This window comes from Thermobia domestica, chromosome 10 (assembly GCF_964235325.1).
Source record: "Thermobia domestica chromosome 10, izTheDome1.hap1.1, whole genome shotgun sequence".
NCBI classification, from domain to species: domain Eukaryota; kingdom Metazoa; phylum Arthropoda; class Insecta; order Zygentoma; family Lepismatidae; genus Thermobia; species Thermobia domestica.
The window spans coordinates 192,108,309-192,125,836 of record NC_137463.1 but is presented as its reverse complement, the minus strand read 5'-3'; the positions used below and the strand labels follow the sequence as shown (position 1 = coordinate 192,125,836).

Sequence of the window (17,528 nt, the reverse complement as noted above, 5' to 3'; positions counted from 1 at the left end):
TACATCGAAGATCCCGGGTTCGAGACCCTGTCCAGTCATGCACTTTTTTTTTTTTACTCTTTGTGTATTATTGAATTCGCGCCTACAGAGGATTTTGGTGTGTAAAAATAAGTTTAAATCTTTTGTTTCACCCTTTCATTAATATAGTGATAATACAACCGTTAGCAGTGTTGTGAACGTAGACACTGGATTTGACCAAGCATAACAGCTAGGTTGTGGTCTGAGTGCAAGAGCATTGAAGAGTGGGAGAATGTATGGCTGTTTTGGGAGCAGACTGGGTAGCCTAGTGGTTAATGCATCGGCATAGTGGGCCGAAGATACCTGTCCAGTCATGCACTTTTTCACTTTTTATGTATTATTGAAAATAAAGTGTCTCAGTTATGCCGGTTAGGCTAAAGGAGACGGTGATGATAAGTAATGAATGAAATGGTGGAATGAAGAAAGTGGGCAGAAATGGGAGAACCCCGAGAAAACCCACGCACACGGTGTTTGTCCACCACGAAGTTCACTTGGCGGGGGCTGGGATCAAACCCGGGACCCCAAGCACCAGAGGTGAACGCTCTACCACTGAGCCACCGCGGCCCCCTTATGTATTATTGAATTCGCACCTACAGAGGATTTGGTATTTAAAGATTAGTTCAACTCGGTTATTTCCTCCCTTCATTAATTTAATTGAAGTTGTTTAGCCGTTATATGTGCAGAGTTCAGTCCTGAAAAAATCTATTCAGTAGACTGCCTTTTTTTTTTTTTTTTTTTTTTTTTTTTTTTTTTTTTTTTACAGAACTGAAGAATTAAGGCCTTTATTTAATATGCTAAATTTAAGACCTGTATGAAATGTCAGTAAGTTTTTCAGAAATGGTTTTGTTGCTTAATTTCCAGTGAAGGTGGTGGTTCGATTAAAGTATTTTCACAATTTACCGCCTTGGAATCCTTATGAGTATGGTTAGTTGACAGATGCTGGTTTGGTTCGGAAAGTAGTTATTCAAAAAGTTGAATTGAGTTGAATTTGAGTTTTACGTGCCGTTCAGCAGCGAGGCTATATGAGACGGTGGAATCCGAACCACATGAGCTCCCACCGGAAGTCGAACCCGGGTCTCCCACGCCAAAGGTTGTTGGAAAAGTGTATTGTAATGTTACCATCCTCGGGATCAGACAGTATTTTCTATTTTGTTGTCCTTGTATGACTCATTAGAAGTACAAGTTGAGTAACCCAGTATTATTTTAAACTTCGCTCTGATAGTCTGCGATATTTGCACGAAGATTCTCCGACTGATGAAGGTGGTGGTGTCCATTGAAACCGCCGTGGCACAAAACAAGGACAACGACACAGTAAGATAACTACTCTATATTTTATGTGTGAGTGAAGGCAGGAAAGCAAACCATAGTCTCTTGCTTGTCGGTCTGATTTTGTGCTACTCTGCTGACAGCGACACTGTCATTTTTTTTTCCGCTTATTGTTGACCTTAACTTAAACTTTTCTTTCCAAAATGTACATCCGAAGGTCATACTTACATAAAAGAAAGCTAACCAATGGATCTATACTGTATCAATCCAATCCAGTGAAAACTTATTTATCCAGCTATTTGTCTATCCAAAAGTCTCTTTCCCGTTGATCTACCTACTAAAACTATACATCCCACACGCATTTCTTGTGCAGGTGACATCCCCTGCCCACCATAGATTCATTAATTACCATTAATATTTTCTTTGGCGTACATATTGTAGAATTTCGCACTTATACCGTGCATCTATTTGTTCGCTTATATTTATACCAAATATTTTCCTCAAAGCATTATTTTTGGCAACCCTCAGCCTTTCTTCGTCCCCTCAGTTAAAACCACATTCTTAGTTAACTTTCACATCCGTAGTATGCAGCGTGCAGAATTGTTCTTTTTTTTAAATAGATTTTCAATTTTAACCTCTATAACAGTCCCGATGATATATCGTAATATTTAACTAGATATTAAATTACTAACAGTAAGTTAAACATATATATATATATATAAATCCTTTTTTCATTTGCAGATTTTAAATCGACCCGAAAACTGTTGTGGATTGAAAGAGAACGAAGTGCGAAGGTTAGTGAAAGATGTTGCAGATGCAGTAGAATATTTGCACGCCATGAAGATAACACATCGAGATCTCAAACCGGAAAACATCGTATTACAAGATGTGGATGGCAAAGTAAGTAAAAATAATTGGGTATTGAGCGTATGGGACACATTATGATAATAATAACAACTAAAACTCACCTGAGCAATATTCCTTTTATGTATTTTTTGAGCTTATATTTCAACTGCTTCCCGCGAGCACTTTTTGTCATGATTTATATCTTCGTTCTATCAGTGCTTCACATAGTTTTTGTAATTACAGTGAGATGTGTATATATAACTTATATATTTCAAAATAGTATAATTTGATCAGTGTACTAAAACATAACCAAACCTATTCCTTGTACTTTTTAGGAAATTTATCCTGTAATATTTTACGTTGTAGATGTCTTCCAACGGATGTATTTTCAAATTCATATATGTACAATGTTGCCAAATTAAATACTTCGGACATTCATATGCACACAGGAATTATGGTGGTTCAGTAATGAAGCACATCTTTGGTAGAAAGGTTGGCAACTTCGAACTCAGGTAATATGGATTTGTAGTGAACAACATCGCGTCCTTGCGTTTTCTCGGAATTGTTCCTTTTCCTCCTGTTTTCTTATTAAATTTCTCACAATGGCTCATTTGCATTCCTCGTTCGTTTCCTTTCATCAACAGAGCGTCGTTAAATTAAAGCTTTCGTTTGTTATGCGCACATCGATCATACAAAATTTGAATTTTTAATTTCAACAAGTTCTGAGCTTATACACATACTGTATGCTGCATATTAAGAATTTCGTAACTGTTAAAACTATATTTATGTATACTTAATATTAAGTACTGCGTCAAGTGTGAAATTTAGTACTTTAATAACTAACGCTAGCATGAAGTGTTTCCAGAGCACAAAGTTTTAATGCGGCCAAAGTTTCGAGCGTTGTTTTGTCTTTAAAATTGCTACCACTATTTATCTAATCTCTGTCTTTCAAGTTAAAATAAATAAATAAATATTTCTTATTCAGTCTCTTTCACTTTCAGATTGTACATAAATTAATTGACCTTGGATATGCCAAAGAGTTAGACCAGTCCAGTGTGTGTACATCTTTTGTAGGAACTTTACAATACCTCGCACCTGAGCTGTTCATGAGCAAGAAGTAAGTGTTCTAATAAGCATCTAAATTTAATCTTCATGCATTGCATAAAATAATAATAATTGAAAGAATGCTTTCTAACCATGTTATGTCTGGCAACGTATCCAAACTTATGCTTGGAAGTATGGTACCGTAGTTGCAAGACTTGCTATCTGGCAATCAGTCTTTATAACATTGGATAATGTCTAGGGTCGTACAGAACTGGGAAAATCAAAATTCGCAGTGGCGTTGTTTAAAGATTGAAAATAACGTTAAACCAAAAGTTACGCGATCTGTTATGGAATAAGAATACTTTAAGTTACAAGACGTTAAAACATACTGTGTACATGGACAAAATTAATGAGTTTCCATAACATTCAAACACTTGACAGCTAATTTAGGTGTAAAAAAATGAAATACAAAATATATAAAATAAAAACGTCTTATCCATCTAAAATTACAATCACAACGTAAGTTAGATATGCAAATAGCAAAATGCGCAGATGCTACTTTATGTTTCAAATATTTATAAGTTACCAGAGATTTACTTTTTTAAAAAAATCATAAGATTTTATAAAAAATATTTAATTAAATAAAATAAAAAAGAGACTAAATGTCTAAAAGGTATTCATTTATAAAAATCGCAAGTTGAAATAAAATATGGTTATTTTTATAAAACTATAGTGCGTCCAGTAAGAGAACGTCTCTGACAACTCGCAGTGACATTGCCACTACTCGCGTGTCAAGGTTTTTTTCGGTGCAACTGTAGTGGCAATTTAATTAATGGTATAAGACAGAGTGATCGTGGTTGGTAACACTGGTATCAAAGTAGGGGCTGCAATGTCCCACCACATGTCGTAAGAAACGTCAGAGACCATCTCTTGTTGGCCGTGCTATAGCCATCTACAAATGTCCACTTCAGCTAATCTTACAAGGTTAGTATACGTCTTTCATATAGCAATTGCCGAAATTTTCAATGAGAACTCCCATCTTCCTCAGCGGGTCTTTCTTAAAACTTCATCAGCAGATTTATCACATCACATAGGGTGCGTTGTTAAGGTAGGGAAATGTGGAAGCCAAAACGTTTCTTTTAGTAACAAAAATATGTACAGTACAAATACGTAACTCAGTATTATCAACAACAAAAGCTGCAGTCTTTTAATTTTGTTCCTTTCTTTTTTAAAAACCAAAATCCTTCAAAGAATCACTACACTATTATAAAGTTCTTCTTGACATTCCCATCTTCCTCTTGTGAATAAAGTGACGCATTCAGCAGCTTTCCTACTGCTTATTGGCTTGCATAAGTATCCATAAATTAATACTTCATCCATTTTTCTCACAAAACAATCTTCTGGCATGCTTTCAATAGTTGTTTTATACAAAGCACTAATTGGAATTCCTATACAGAAATTTCTTCGTACTGCTGTCTGATTCTGTAATATAAAGATTTTTTTTTGGTAAGTAGGTCGTTTGGTGATGTTTTTTGCTGACGAATTTTGTCTTTTCTAGAAAGCAAGTTTTGCAAAAACGGTCCTCAATGTTTGCTACAATCTTTCTCAGGCATTTAAAATGATGATAGAGAAATTTACAAAGAAAACCTATGAACGGTAACAATGAAAATTTCAACTTTGTGTCAGCTTTAAGCACATACAGTACCTTCCACAAGAATTCTTTGGACATTTGGGTAGTCATTTATCTCAGGCGATGATAATTTGACTGCCAAAGAAGTATCTTATCACATTAAAACTATGAACATCTATTGAACTATCTTCGTGTTATGCTGTGATATGCTATTGACACACAATTGTAATAAAATATCACTGTTTAGGACACATTATTAAAATACGACATTTCTTGTGAAGTTAATAGTATTATCAAGTGCGTTAAGACTTTGTTTAAGAATTTAAGCACTTTGCCACATAAGTCAACCACTTATAGGTGCCTACACGTCTAATGAAATGTTGTGCTTCAACGTTTAAATGTATTCTTAATAATAAAAAGTATTGTATGTAGTTTTATATGTTAAAATGTGTGGCAGCAAGTGTTAAATATGGTAAGTAATGTAATAATAACTTTATTCCAGGTACAGCTCTTCAGTGGATTATTGGAGCCTTGGCCTTGTTACACATGAATGTATTACTGGAGTAAGACCGTTCTTACCGAATATGCCACCTGTAGCTTGGTAAGTATATTAGCAATAACCAGAATATATTCATAAAATTGAGGAGAATCGCAGAACAAATAAATAAATAAAAATTAGACCTTGTAATTTTTTAAAGATTCTTTGTTTTTATATACATTAGTAGCTAGCAATTAAGAGACACCATTGGAAAGTGACAAATGAATGAAGACAGAAAACGATGCCGAACTGCGGAATCGGACATGTGTGAAAGAGACCCAGAGAACACACTGAAGTTCAAATTACACAGATACACAACAAATAAAGACTTTAAGGCACCTACAGATATTGGACAAAACAATGGAAACTCCTCTTTAAGTCAGAATCTTATATTAACACGGTGTTGATCCACCTTAAGCACACAATACAGTTTGAATCCATGGGGGAACAGACCGATACAGGTCCTGCATACTGGTGATGATGCAGGAGGTGATAATCGCCGCCAACTTCTTTTTTTAAACATAAAATGTTGATGATATTCAAATCAGAGGACTGGCGGACCAGGGAAGATGTTATTGTTATACCTCATCAACATGGTCGTGAAACCACTCTTGGACAGAGCCAACGTTGTGAATAGGGACACATCCTGGAAATAAAGTTTGCACCGTTGGGTGAACATGGTTACACAAGAGTTCTCTGTACACTGCCTCTATGAGCTAATTGTGAATGTGACAATTGGGCTGGCGAATACCGTGATAAGCATCTCAAATCATAATAGATTCACAACTGTATTTGACAGCAGGTGAAGACAGTTCATATCATATACTTCAGAGGGAATTCACCAGAGAAACACGCATACCGTAGGGGAAAAGAGGATAAAAAGTGACTCGTCAAAAAAAAAAAAAAAAAAAAAAAGTTTGCCAGTTTTCTTGAGCGTTTAGTTTTTATGTTTTTGTGCATTCATGCCGTTTATTAAGGACTCGGTAGTGTCAATTCGACCACGGATACTTATTTTATATATACCAATCTTCAAAAATATTGGCAGGTGAAACTACACTTCATATAATTATTTTCGGAAAGATATATATCTATTATAGTGTCCGTTAGATCCAATGACAGGCGATAAAGATGGCACAGCAATATTCCAATGCAACGGTACGCTAACCCTAGTTTCCACCTTGTTTGAAGAGTTGTCTCACCCGTCAGTATTTCTGAATTGTACTTTAGTTCCTACCACACTGTTTTAGATATCACTGGGGTGTTTTAGGTACAGATTAAGTTCTGTAGTCACTTTCTCCGCCATTGTTTTTTTCTGCCTCGTTACAGTATGCTTTCAAGGCTCGGCGGTCCCCATCTTGCAATTTCGTCTTACGACTACTGTTATGCTTCGCTGAGGCTATTTTACCGTGCACTGTATACTGTCATGATTTTCGAGACCTTGTCTTATGCTATAGTTGCAATGTTCAAATCATCCCAACCGGCTTCCTTTGTATTCAAGCAGAAAATTTATCCTAACCACATTTATAAATAGAACTCCAAACAAGCCATAAATGGCAGGAGTATAGTCCAACGGGACGCGTTCCTGCCATCGCTCAACTTATGTAAAATTAACAAATTTTGCTGGTATGTATCAATAATAATAATAACAAAACCCAAAATAGAAATAATACTAAAGTATTCATTTTAAAGTAATCCAACATATTAAATAACAAAATATGGAGCTATAACGATCAAACAACGTGTTGACTAAGTTTGTATATCGCTTTCTATACAAGTAGATAAAAGTAATTGCCACATCGCTTTTTTTTTCTTTCTTTCTTTTCTTTCTTCAGCAGGTCAACCGGAAGACCACCCTCTCATGTAACAAAAAAACATATGGATTACTTCAGTGGTGTTCCGCTTCTTTTGAAGCTGGGTGAAGATGATTTGACCGTGCCAACTTTACACTTCATAACGTTAATGTTACGCTCACCGATGCTCCAGCTAGATGAGCACTAACAGTTAGACATCTTGAGTCGGACATACTGGTCATTCACCACACTTGCATAACGTCCACAACCACACTGCCTCATTCGACTAGTAGTACACAGTCCATACTACCTGCAACCAACAAGGGACGATTGATTTACACAGCGCTTAGTGTTACCTGGCACAGCGAAAGTATGTCTCACTTTTGACAAATGTTTCCATTATTTTGTCCAGTACCTGTACCTCAAGTTTTGTCAATTGCACATCGGTGCCATTTAATATAACCAGAACGACTATACAAGTAGCTGCGTATTTCTATCCTGTGGATGTGTCATTTCAGCAATTCCTGTTGTAATGCATATCACCCGTGCACAACATCCGTTGGAGAACCTCCAGAGTCCGGGATGATGAATGTCAGGTTTAATCCTATGTCCAAGGGCGTTCCAGACGTGTTATATGGGATTAAGATCCAGGAAGAATTGTGACCACTGGAAACATTTGATAATCTGTGTTCCAAGTTTTCTTCACCACTTGCGCCCTGTGTGAACGGGCATTATTGTCCATTACATGAAACATAGGGTGATATGCACCACGGAAGAGACGCACAAATTGTTGCAGGATAACATCCTGATAGATCGCATCCCTCACAATACCTTGCGGGAACATATATAGGGGGTCAGTATTCCTAACATGGTGCTACCGCATACTATGACTCCTGCACCGCCATAACATTCTTATTCCACGAAATTGGCAGGGACATGATATGTCCCTAGTCCCTGCCAGATGTACAGATCTCAAGAATCGTCTCCAGATTGAACCTGGACTCATCAGTGTTCTTGGATCCATTCACAGTGGGTTAGATATCATGTTAAAGGATTGTGACTGTCGTAGAGTGAATGAAACGCCTCTAGCGGGTTGCCTTTGCGGTTCTGAGGCATAAAGAGATATCTCTTTCAGGCATCGATACACAGTTTGTCGGCATGCGTTTATCCCAGAGTCTGGTGTAAATTTTCACAATCTAACGCAGATGCAGTGATGGGGTGTTATCGGATATTGTATGCCAGATAGCGGTCTCGCGCTAGATTGTGATACATGACCGCCTGCCCCATATTATCTTCAGATTTCGCTGTTCTGGAATATTGGGAATATTGTCCCCAGTCGTGAAATTACACTAGCAACATTGAACTTCGCACCAGCTGCTTACTGACTTCACCTCACTTGTACTCTAAGGCCGCGGTGGCTCAGTGGTAGAGCGTTCACCTCTGGTGCTTGGGGTCCCGGGTTCGATCCCAGCTCCTGCCAGGTGAACTTTGTGGTGGACAAACACCATGTGTGTGGGTTTCCTCGGGATTCTCCCGTTTCCTCCCACTTTCTTCATTCCACCATTTCATTCATTACTCACCATCACCGTCTCCTTTAGCCTAACCTGCATAACCGTGGGACGTAAAACTCAAAGATTTCATTTCATTTTTTCTCATTTGTACTCTTAAGATAATATGGCCATGCTTAATGTCTGTCTAGATGCATTCTTTGTACACGATACATTTTCTAAAATTCATTTGGTCTTGATTAAAAAAAAAAGAAAAGAAAAAAAAAAGTTTTATTTGACTCTTTTTCGGTACTCCATAATGTTTGGGATTATAATCAGTCAAGAATGAGCGGTGAATTATACACCTTTAACACCTCAGAACTGATCGATTTTAGTGTAATATGTTGTACATTTTCTTTAAAATTCACAATCATTTATTCACTGAAGCTGAAATCAAAAAAGAATAAAGTAGAAGCACAATGTGATATGGATCCCCCTTTCAGATTAAAATATACGATCCAAGAATCTTTCATCAGAATATTAGATTTTCATGCAATATGGCGTACACTTTCTGAGACATCACAACCCTTCCCTCTACTTGGATTTAAAACCAATCGAGAGCAAGAAAGTGAACCTCCTTTACTTACTCCTCACAAGTTTAAAAAAATACTGTAGTAACTTTCCTAAATATTATTCGATTGTAACACTATGATTTATGTGTTTATTGAGGTTTTCACACAATCCCCACTCCTGCAGCTGAAGTTAATCAAATCAGGACTTACTAACCGCTCCATGGTTTTATTTTTTTCTGAGAAATTCCAATAATCTCAATTGCTTGCTGTTCTAATGGGTCAGTGATGATGGAGGACATTCTCCCCAATGTTATATAACGTAATTTTCTGTGAATATTTATTAAAAACACATATTTTTATAAAATATTGTTTGTATTTGTCGGAGATTAGAGACTTACACCTATAATTTTGAGTTGATACTAGTGAGAGGAGGATCGCTCGCTTCAATAATGCACAGCTTCAGTAGTATATTGTATTAATTATTATAAGTTATCCACATATATTATAAGATAACGTAACATTCATGAAGTGTTGTTTGGTGTCATCATGTCTCTCTAAAGGAAACTTAGTCCCACAGAAATGGAATACAGGATCTTCGGCAGCAAAATGTTTATTCAGACACAGTATAGCAATATGATAAAAAATGAAAATTAATTATTTCTCGTTAATTGATAAGTATTAATATGTCGTTCTTTCTCTCTCTCTCTCTCTCTCTCTCTCTCTCTCTCTCTCTCTCTCTCTCTCTCTCTAGCTTAACATACGAATTTTTAAGCATTAAATTTAAATTGAATTTTTAAAAGAGGGACGTTGGTGTAATTCACATTTCCAAATATTCTAATCCAGTGGAAGTAGTTGAGTTCGTTGTTGCATTCGTATTCGGTTCTACGATTGCCTAAATAATCGTCAGGCAAAAATGTAAAGGAAATGAAGGAGAAAAATGTATATAAGGTTATGAATTATGCGGCAAGAAATTGAGAGTTGCAACATCAAATTTTGGACACTTATTATAAAAAGATTCGAAGAAAAAATCAGTTAGAAATAGAAAAATAAGGTATATTAAGGCGTATCCTCGTCGTCCAAATATCTTTGAGCTGATATTGGTTCGCTGGATCAAATCTTGACACATTGTTAATTATGGTAGACTGCCAAGTAGGTAGACAATCTTAAATTTACAGTTGTTCATGAGTAAGCATTTCTACTTTCGTAATTACTTTTGTACCCAGAAGAACATAATACAAAACATAGAAAACATAACTTTTCTGTTTCCGACGTAGAAAAAGAAATTAATTCTGGATGTCTGGACTCTGTAGAATGGATACCTGAGGAAATCTAGGGGATAAAGGTTAATGTGGTGTTGACTATATTTTTTGTATGTACCGAAATCAGGTAAGTGTGAAGCCTCAGACTGCGCCTCCAGCGCCTTTTCTTTGTATTTAAATGTACTTTCAAGAACACCGTGAGAATACAAACTAGAGTTAAAGAAGTCGTAAGAGATTGTTCAAATGCTAAAATCTCCATAACTGACCTTCCTAACATTTAGAAGAGAAATAAAACGTAGAAATGTTAAAGAAGTCAAAATCAGAAATCGAAAGAAATACTTGTAAATAATACATACAAAGCACTCCGTCTCTCGGTACAGATAAAGACAACTTGAAATACATGGAACTTTAGTATGGATAAATATAAGCATAAGTTTAAATGAAATCTATATATATAAAAATGAAAATCACTATGTTTGTGACTTAACTCTTAAACCACACGACCGATCTCGATTAAATTTTCAACATAGATGAGGTTCGAGCATGGGATGTTTTTTATCATTTCACTTTGACGGTTGAACTTAGGAAAAGGGGGGGATATTTAAAAATGATCGAAAACAACCGATATTAGTGTCGAATCCATAGTTTTCGGGGCTGCTGAGATGAACAGTGACACTTAAGATGCCGTTTAAATCCAAATTAGTTTAAGTTAAAAATTACGTAGTACCTTTGATTACCAACGTATTTCAAATTGCTAGCATTACATTTTGATTTTATAAGGGAAGCGAAGATAAAATAAGGATTGAAAAGCGCAGAGACCAACAAATTCAACATTTCTATTTATATTTGTTTTTGAGCTCATCTTTTTCATTACTGATCTAAATACGAGTATTTATTAAAAGGGCCGGAATCGGTGTAATCTAGCTTTCTCCAGGAGGCGAGATAATGTAATGGGAAACGGCAAGATTGTATTCTGAGGATTGATCATGCGTGATGCCCACCAAGTACACCGGATTAAAATTCAGTCGTGGTTCGGAATTAATGTCAATAGTAGGTCCTGTTCTTCATAATATTGTGTTGCATAAAAGCGAAAAACAGAAACTTAAATAAACAAACAAACTTATTAAAAGCTTTATCCACTCCTAGCTAAAAAGCTTAAATAAAGTAGCATTAATGGGAGATCCAAACCACATGAGCTTCTGCCGGGAATCGGACCCGGGTTTTCCACGCCGAAGATGTGTACGCTAACCATAGGCCCTTCGAGGAAACTGAATAATTCATTAAGCTTCGTTATTGTTTTTATGAGACTAATACAGAGTAATAGTATTAAATACTTTATTCCTTTAATACATATTATAATAGGCTATTATAATTTATTGTAATCCACAGGATGCAACAAGTACAAAGGAAGTCTTCTGATGATATTTGTGCGTATCAGACCATGGAGGGAGAAATTGTCTTCAGTAAAGAATTATTTCATCAGAACCATATATCGACGTAAGTTGAATTAAATGTAGTATTTAAGGAAACAAATAGGTACATAATGGATGAAATCAGTTATTTAAGAAATCGTGACAAATGCAGAAAAATAGTACCCTTGATTTAACTACACAGTATTATAGTTGTTTGAAAGTAAGGGACGAAATAGATGAAAGAATACTTACTGATCATTAGAGACACGAGTTTTTCGTACTAAGAATTTGAAAATTTCGCGTTTTATGATATTTTCCAAATAATAAAGTTTCACATTCTGTAGCTTTTGGGTAAAAGGTATTTCCTGACATTTTTAAAATTGTTCCTTTTATTCATAGATGACTACAGAAATAAACCATTAATTACCTAAAAACAAAATACACTGAATATTTCACTTGACATTGTAAATCTCACTTATAGAAAATTATATATATAATCAAACTGAAGGGGAATCAGTAACTAAGCGTACTATGAATAGAAAAGTCCTGCTGTCTTCTGAAAACACGTAACACAAGTTATATTTAAGCATTAAACATAATGTTACATGTTTCCACATTTTCCTCTTTCGTTATTGTACGTTTATTATTTATCACTAGTTCATGCCATTGGCTAGATAATTAAAACGGCTCCTCCACATCCAGCTGCGATGGTGATAGCTAACGCGCAAAATGTTCTGTATGTCCGTGTCAGAATCACTCAAAATGCACCGTTCATGCCACGTTCTACCGTTCCGTCAACGAAAAACTGGCGTTTTTAAATTAATGAAAACGTAGTTTTAAAATTTCGTGTTATTTCGCGTATTGTCAGAAATTTCGCGCAAAAGTACCAATTTCGCGTTTTATCGCGCAACGGAAACCAATGAAAATACACATAGAATATCATAAAACGTCAAGAAATTGAAAATTACTTAATTCTGACGCATTTCGTTTCATCGCGCATTGCGAAAAACTCGTGCGTCTATTGATCATTGAGGCCTGCAATGATGATGAATATTAAATATGGTGTGACCCCACTCTGACAATGGTTAGGATGGCTGAAAAATCATGGAAAACAAAAAATCATCGGATTCGGTATTAATGGGACTTTTGATATTCATCTAGACGGATAATTTAATTGATTCTCATACAAGTAGATGATCTGAACGTTTGTATGAGACATCGATATTTTCCTGTATATGGGTCCAATATATATTTCTGTAGCAGGTAAGGTAGGTATGGTTGTAGTATTTACTACGCGTGAAACTGATCATGATGAATATGAAGAGTTCAAAGATTTGTTGATGATGTTGTTAGGAATTTGAGAGACATATCAATTTTTGGGTATCATTTAGGGTGTTAATTTTGTAGATGAACATGATCAGTTAGTAGAAACATTTTTTGTTGTAAAAAGAATGAAGAAAACCATATCAGGGGTATAGAAACAAAACCTGCTAAATCCATTTTTCAATTTTTTGTCAGGGAATGAAGAAAAAGAGACGCCCTTATGTTTCGGATTTGTTGAACTTTTTTTGTTTGTTTGTTTGTTTGTTTGTTTGTTTAGTGGTCACTACTTAATGCAGACGAGTGAAATCTACCACTAAACAGAATAAATATTCAACAATTCTGAAACATAAGGGCGTCACTTTTCCTTCGTCCCTTAACAAAATTGAAAAATGAATTTAGCAGGTTTTGCTTCTATATTCCTGATATCCTGATAGTGAGAACGAATCCACACAATAAGAATAATTAAGCAGATAATATGTCTACTTAATTTCGAAATCACTTTTCTGGTGCTGATAACTTCAAAATATCTTACATTTGAAGCTGGAGGATTTCTGTTCCTCTAGGAATCCATATTTTCTTTCAAAAACGTCTTCTCTTCTTACTGTCACTTCTAGTATCAATGACTTAATCCGTCATCTAAATACCCTATACTCTGTGTTCTGATACGTACTTGTTAGGGGATGATGATACGTTAAAATACCGTCTGATCTTTCTTTTTCCTTATTAGATGGAAGTGATAGCGTTTTGCTAATGTTAACAATATATCTAATTTCATTACTTTCTGCGTCGTGGCAAGGTTTAGGCAAGCACTGACCTCTGAATATTTTGACTGAAAAGGCAGTTCAATTTTTAGTTCCGATGTCGAGGTGGGTAACTACCCAGTAAGAACTGTTATATTGAATTAATTGGAAAGAACAGTTAATATGTTACTTGCATACACGTGTGTATTTTATTAATCAGATTTGCGTAATTAGCGTAAATAAAAGTTTTATAGGTGACACACAAAAGTGTACAAAGGAAAATGAATAAAAGCCTGAAAATAAGTATAGAAGCGCACACTTACAATTTATAATTATCCATTTTGCTAAAAGATAAAAAATGAAAAACTACGTTTCTAGTTTAAAGATAGGTATTTAAAACATTTTTGATAACAAACATAAAAGCAGATATTTGAGTAATTTGAATTAAAATTGAATGTAAAACATCTACGTATGCTCAAAAATTTTGCCTGTAAGTAGTGCAACGATTAAAGGGAATTTTTCTGAATAGCAAGAAGAAAAGTGTTTCTGAAAGTATGTTTTTAATCATGAGTGAGGTTAAGACAGTGTTGGGAAAAACACTTTGGAAATAAGTGTACCGAACAAAAAAATAACTCACCTTTTCTGCAACTTACGTTAATCTTTTTCTAGTGTTGTAGATTGTATTTCACTGGCAACAGGTCACTAAATGACCGGTCATCACTGACGCATGGTCATTTCAGTTACTGCAGGGAATGTGCCATTGCTTCGATGGAAACAGTTGAAAATAGGTTGAAATAATCAGTATTAGTATTCCATTGAATTGTTTCCATTGCTAAAATTTAAGTTTCTCTATTTTTTTTATGTAGTACATATAATAAACCTCATATAATTTTGTAACCAAATGAATGCTATTGATGAATACATCTGAGCGAAAACTTCCTCCTCTTTATTGTGGTATTGTGAGTTTTAAAAACTTTTCTCTCTTATAGGAGTTTGAAATATCATCTCGAACTCTGGTTACGGTATTTACTGGAATGGGATGCCAAAAAACGTGGAAAGGTTGTAAGAGAGAACGGTGAAACAGAAATTGTGGTTTTCTCGCAGTTGAACGAAATTTTAAGGAAAAAGGTAATGATTTATGTCTTCAAATTTAGTGATTATAGTAATCATTCTAGCACTACAACCGATGCTGAGAGATATACACGTACATTCTAATTATACTATTTTAGAGCGACAAATCTGCCTCTAAATACCTAGGTACATATTAAGGCATTTTAAATAAGTGTTGGGACAATATTCTTCCAGAAAGAACATGCGGAAAAAAAGTTATTTCGAGAGAAAAGTATATACTAAGAAGATCAAAACCAAGATCGTATCAGTTCGTTTTTTCGAAATTTGCGTAACAGTTCAAATACATCAATTACATTTGCTTTCTCTAAATTCCTCACTTCTCCCGTATTTTTTAACATGCATGTCAACCTAATCTATTAGGAAAATCTCCTATATGTAGGGTTGCCATATTTCAAAATTGAAAGTCCGGGACGCTACTAAATTACGAGAATCTTTGAAATGCTTAAAATGAAAAGAAGTGTTATATACTAATTTACTTTCTTCGATTAGATAAAATTGTTCAAGTTGTTATTGCGTAAAAAGAAGGAAAAAGAAATTGCCGCAAAAATTGAAAAAAAAAAAAAATACGTTTCCCCCACCTCATAAGCTTCTATTAAAAAAAAAAATATTCCAACATTTTCCAATTATTGTCTGTTCAGCTTTATTAATTAAAACAATATATTTTTCTTCTTGAATGGTCAGCGGAGAATTACCAAAAATGTCAGTCAGGGATTATTGATTAAAATATTTCAAAAGCAAGGTGCAAATTGAAACAGAGTACTAAATATAACAAGATTGAGCAATAAAACGTTTTGTCCCTGGCCCAATGAAACGAATGCTTCGTTCAATGTCAAAGTAGTTAAATCGTGAACTTAATTAAATCTATGTTTTATATATTCAAGTTTTTTTTTCCTACAACTTTTGAATTGCCATACTCAGAAGTTGAAGAGAATAATTATATACATAAACCTGTGAAATAAGCAAACTATAATATTCCGTTCCTTTGTTCAGCACTGAAATTCGGGACATTTAAGCGTCCCAAGAAATATTGTCGGTACGCTGGAACGAAGATCTCGACTCCATGACGGTCCCGGATTTTTCGGGACGAATGGCAACCCTCCCTATATAGAGTGTTTAGCGTAATCTGAATGTTAGTCGCACTCTGCATTCTTTACATTTACTCAGGATATGATAATATAAGAATATATTTCGCAGTCTGTTCCAGTGTTAAATATTGCATGAGGTTCCTATCATGATTGTTACATAATATAAGTATTCCATTTTGTCACGTGGAAGCCTTTGATTTTGGTGAGCATGAATGTCACAAGCAAGTATGTAATGATATCGAAAAACGGTACTGATCAAAATATCGATATTTCGATATGTTTAGACATTGTGATATTCGATAGTTTTCGATATTTCATTATTCGATATTGCGATATATCGATCAAGTTTCTATATTTTTCCCATATCCATTTTAGATATCCAAATCTGGATATGTCAGCCCTAATGAAAGATCGCTGTTGAGCAGAAAAGAATTCAGATAAAATGTGCTTGTGCAAGAGTAATTTATCAGTAATTAGTTTGCTGTATACCATTATCTTTGTTAACATAGGGAAAGATAATCTAAAATACATATTAAAACATGAGTTTTGACAATTGACTTTCAGGATCATTACAAGGGTTTATAAAATATTTGTTATAGTTTATGTATCAATTTGAACGCTTTGAATAACTCCTTTGTGCCTATTTCTCTCTATTCATAGTTCTCATATTAAATACATGTTTTCTTATGGTTGTTATTGTAGTTAGTAGTGGAAGTCTCTTGAAGCCGCCGAGTAATTAGCACGTGTTTTTTGGCTCAATGCTCGGTAGTAACACATATGAGACGAATTGTACTTAAATGGTTGATCTGCGTTTCGTGTAGTTTGGTGCAGATGTGCAAATAGCACTGAATCAGATCATTTCAGTTGTTTGATTTTGTGTGTGTGTGTGTGTGTGCGACTTATTTGTTATGTCGCGTGTAAGATACTGAAAACTTGACACGAAATCTTTTATTTTCAAGTAGTTATTTTCCAAAAGGTAACATTAAGATCCACTAGTCCTCTTCCACCCTGGAGGGCACGGTGGCTCAGTGGTAGAGCGCTTACCTCTGGTTCATGGGGTCCCTAGTTCGATCCTCGGCCAAGTAAGTTTGTAGTGATCCGTAGATTTTCTCTTGGTACTTCCGATTCCTCCCACTTCCTCATTCCACCAGTTGTTTCGTCATCATTCATTTGCTTTGATCATCGTCTCTCTTAGCCTAAATGGCATTATCATGGGACGTTAAACTGAAACATTTCATTTAGTCCCCCACCTCCTAAGCCATCCGCTCGTTCTCAAATTACCTGCACGTTAGCGATATCTCTTGGTGTCAGATTGGAGGCAGAGCAGCTAGCGATAGCTTTAGCCTGACTAAACTATTAGGAATTAGCTTGACTAATAGACTGAGAC

General features: G+C 35.2%; 1 protein-coding gene across 1 annotated transcript in view; it reads left to right on the top strand.

Moving 5' to 3' along the window:
* LOC145662911 (inhibitor of nuclear factor kappa-B kinase subunit alpha-like) overlaps positions 1-17,528 on the top strand; it is a 77,069-nt gene that overhangs the window by 23,087 nt on the left and 36,454 nt on the right. Inside the window, exons 4-8 of the mRNA XM_081728916.1 lie at positions 2,026-2,184; positions 3,132-3,247; positions 5,307-5,405; positions 11,840-11,947; positions 14,915-15,053. Coding sequence (XP_081585042.1) covers positions 2,026-2,184; positions 3,132-3,247; positions 5,307-5,405; positions 11,840-11,947; positions 14,915-15,053 — 621 coding nt within the window. The remainder of the gene's footprint in view (positions 1-2,025; positions 2,185-3,131; positions 3,248-5,306; positions 5,406-11,839; positions 11,948-14,914; positions 15,054-17,528) is intronic.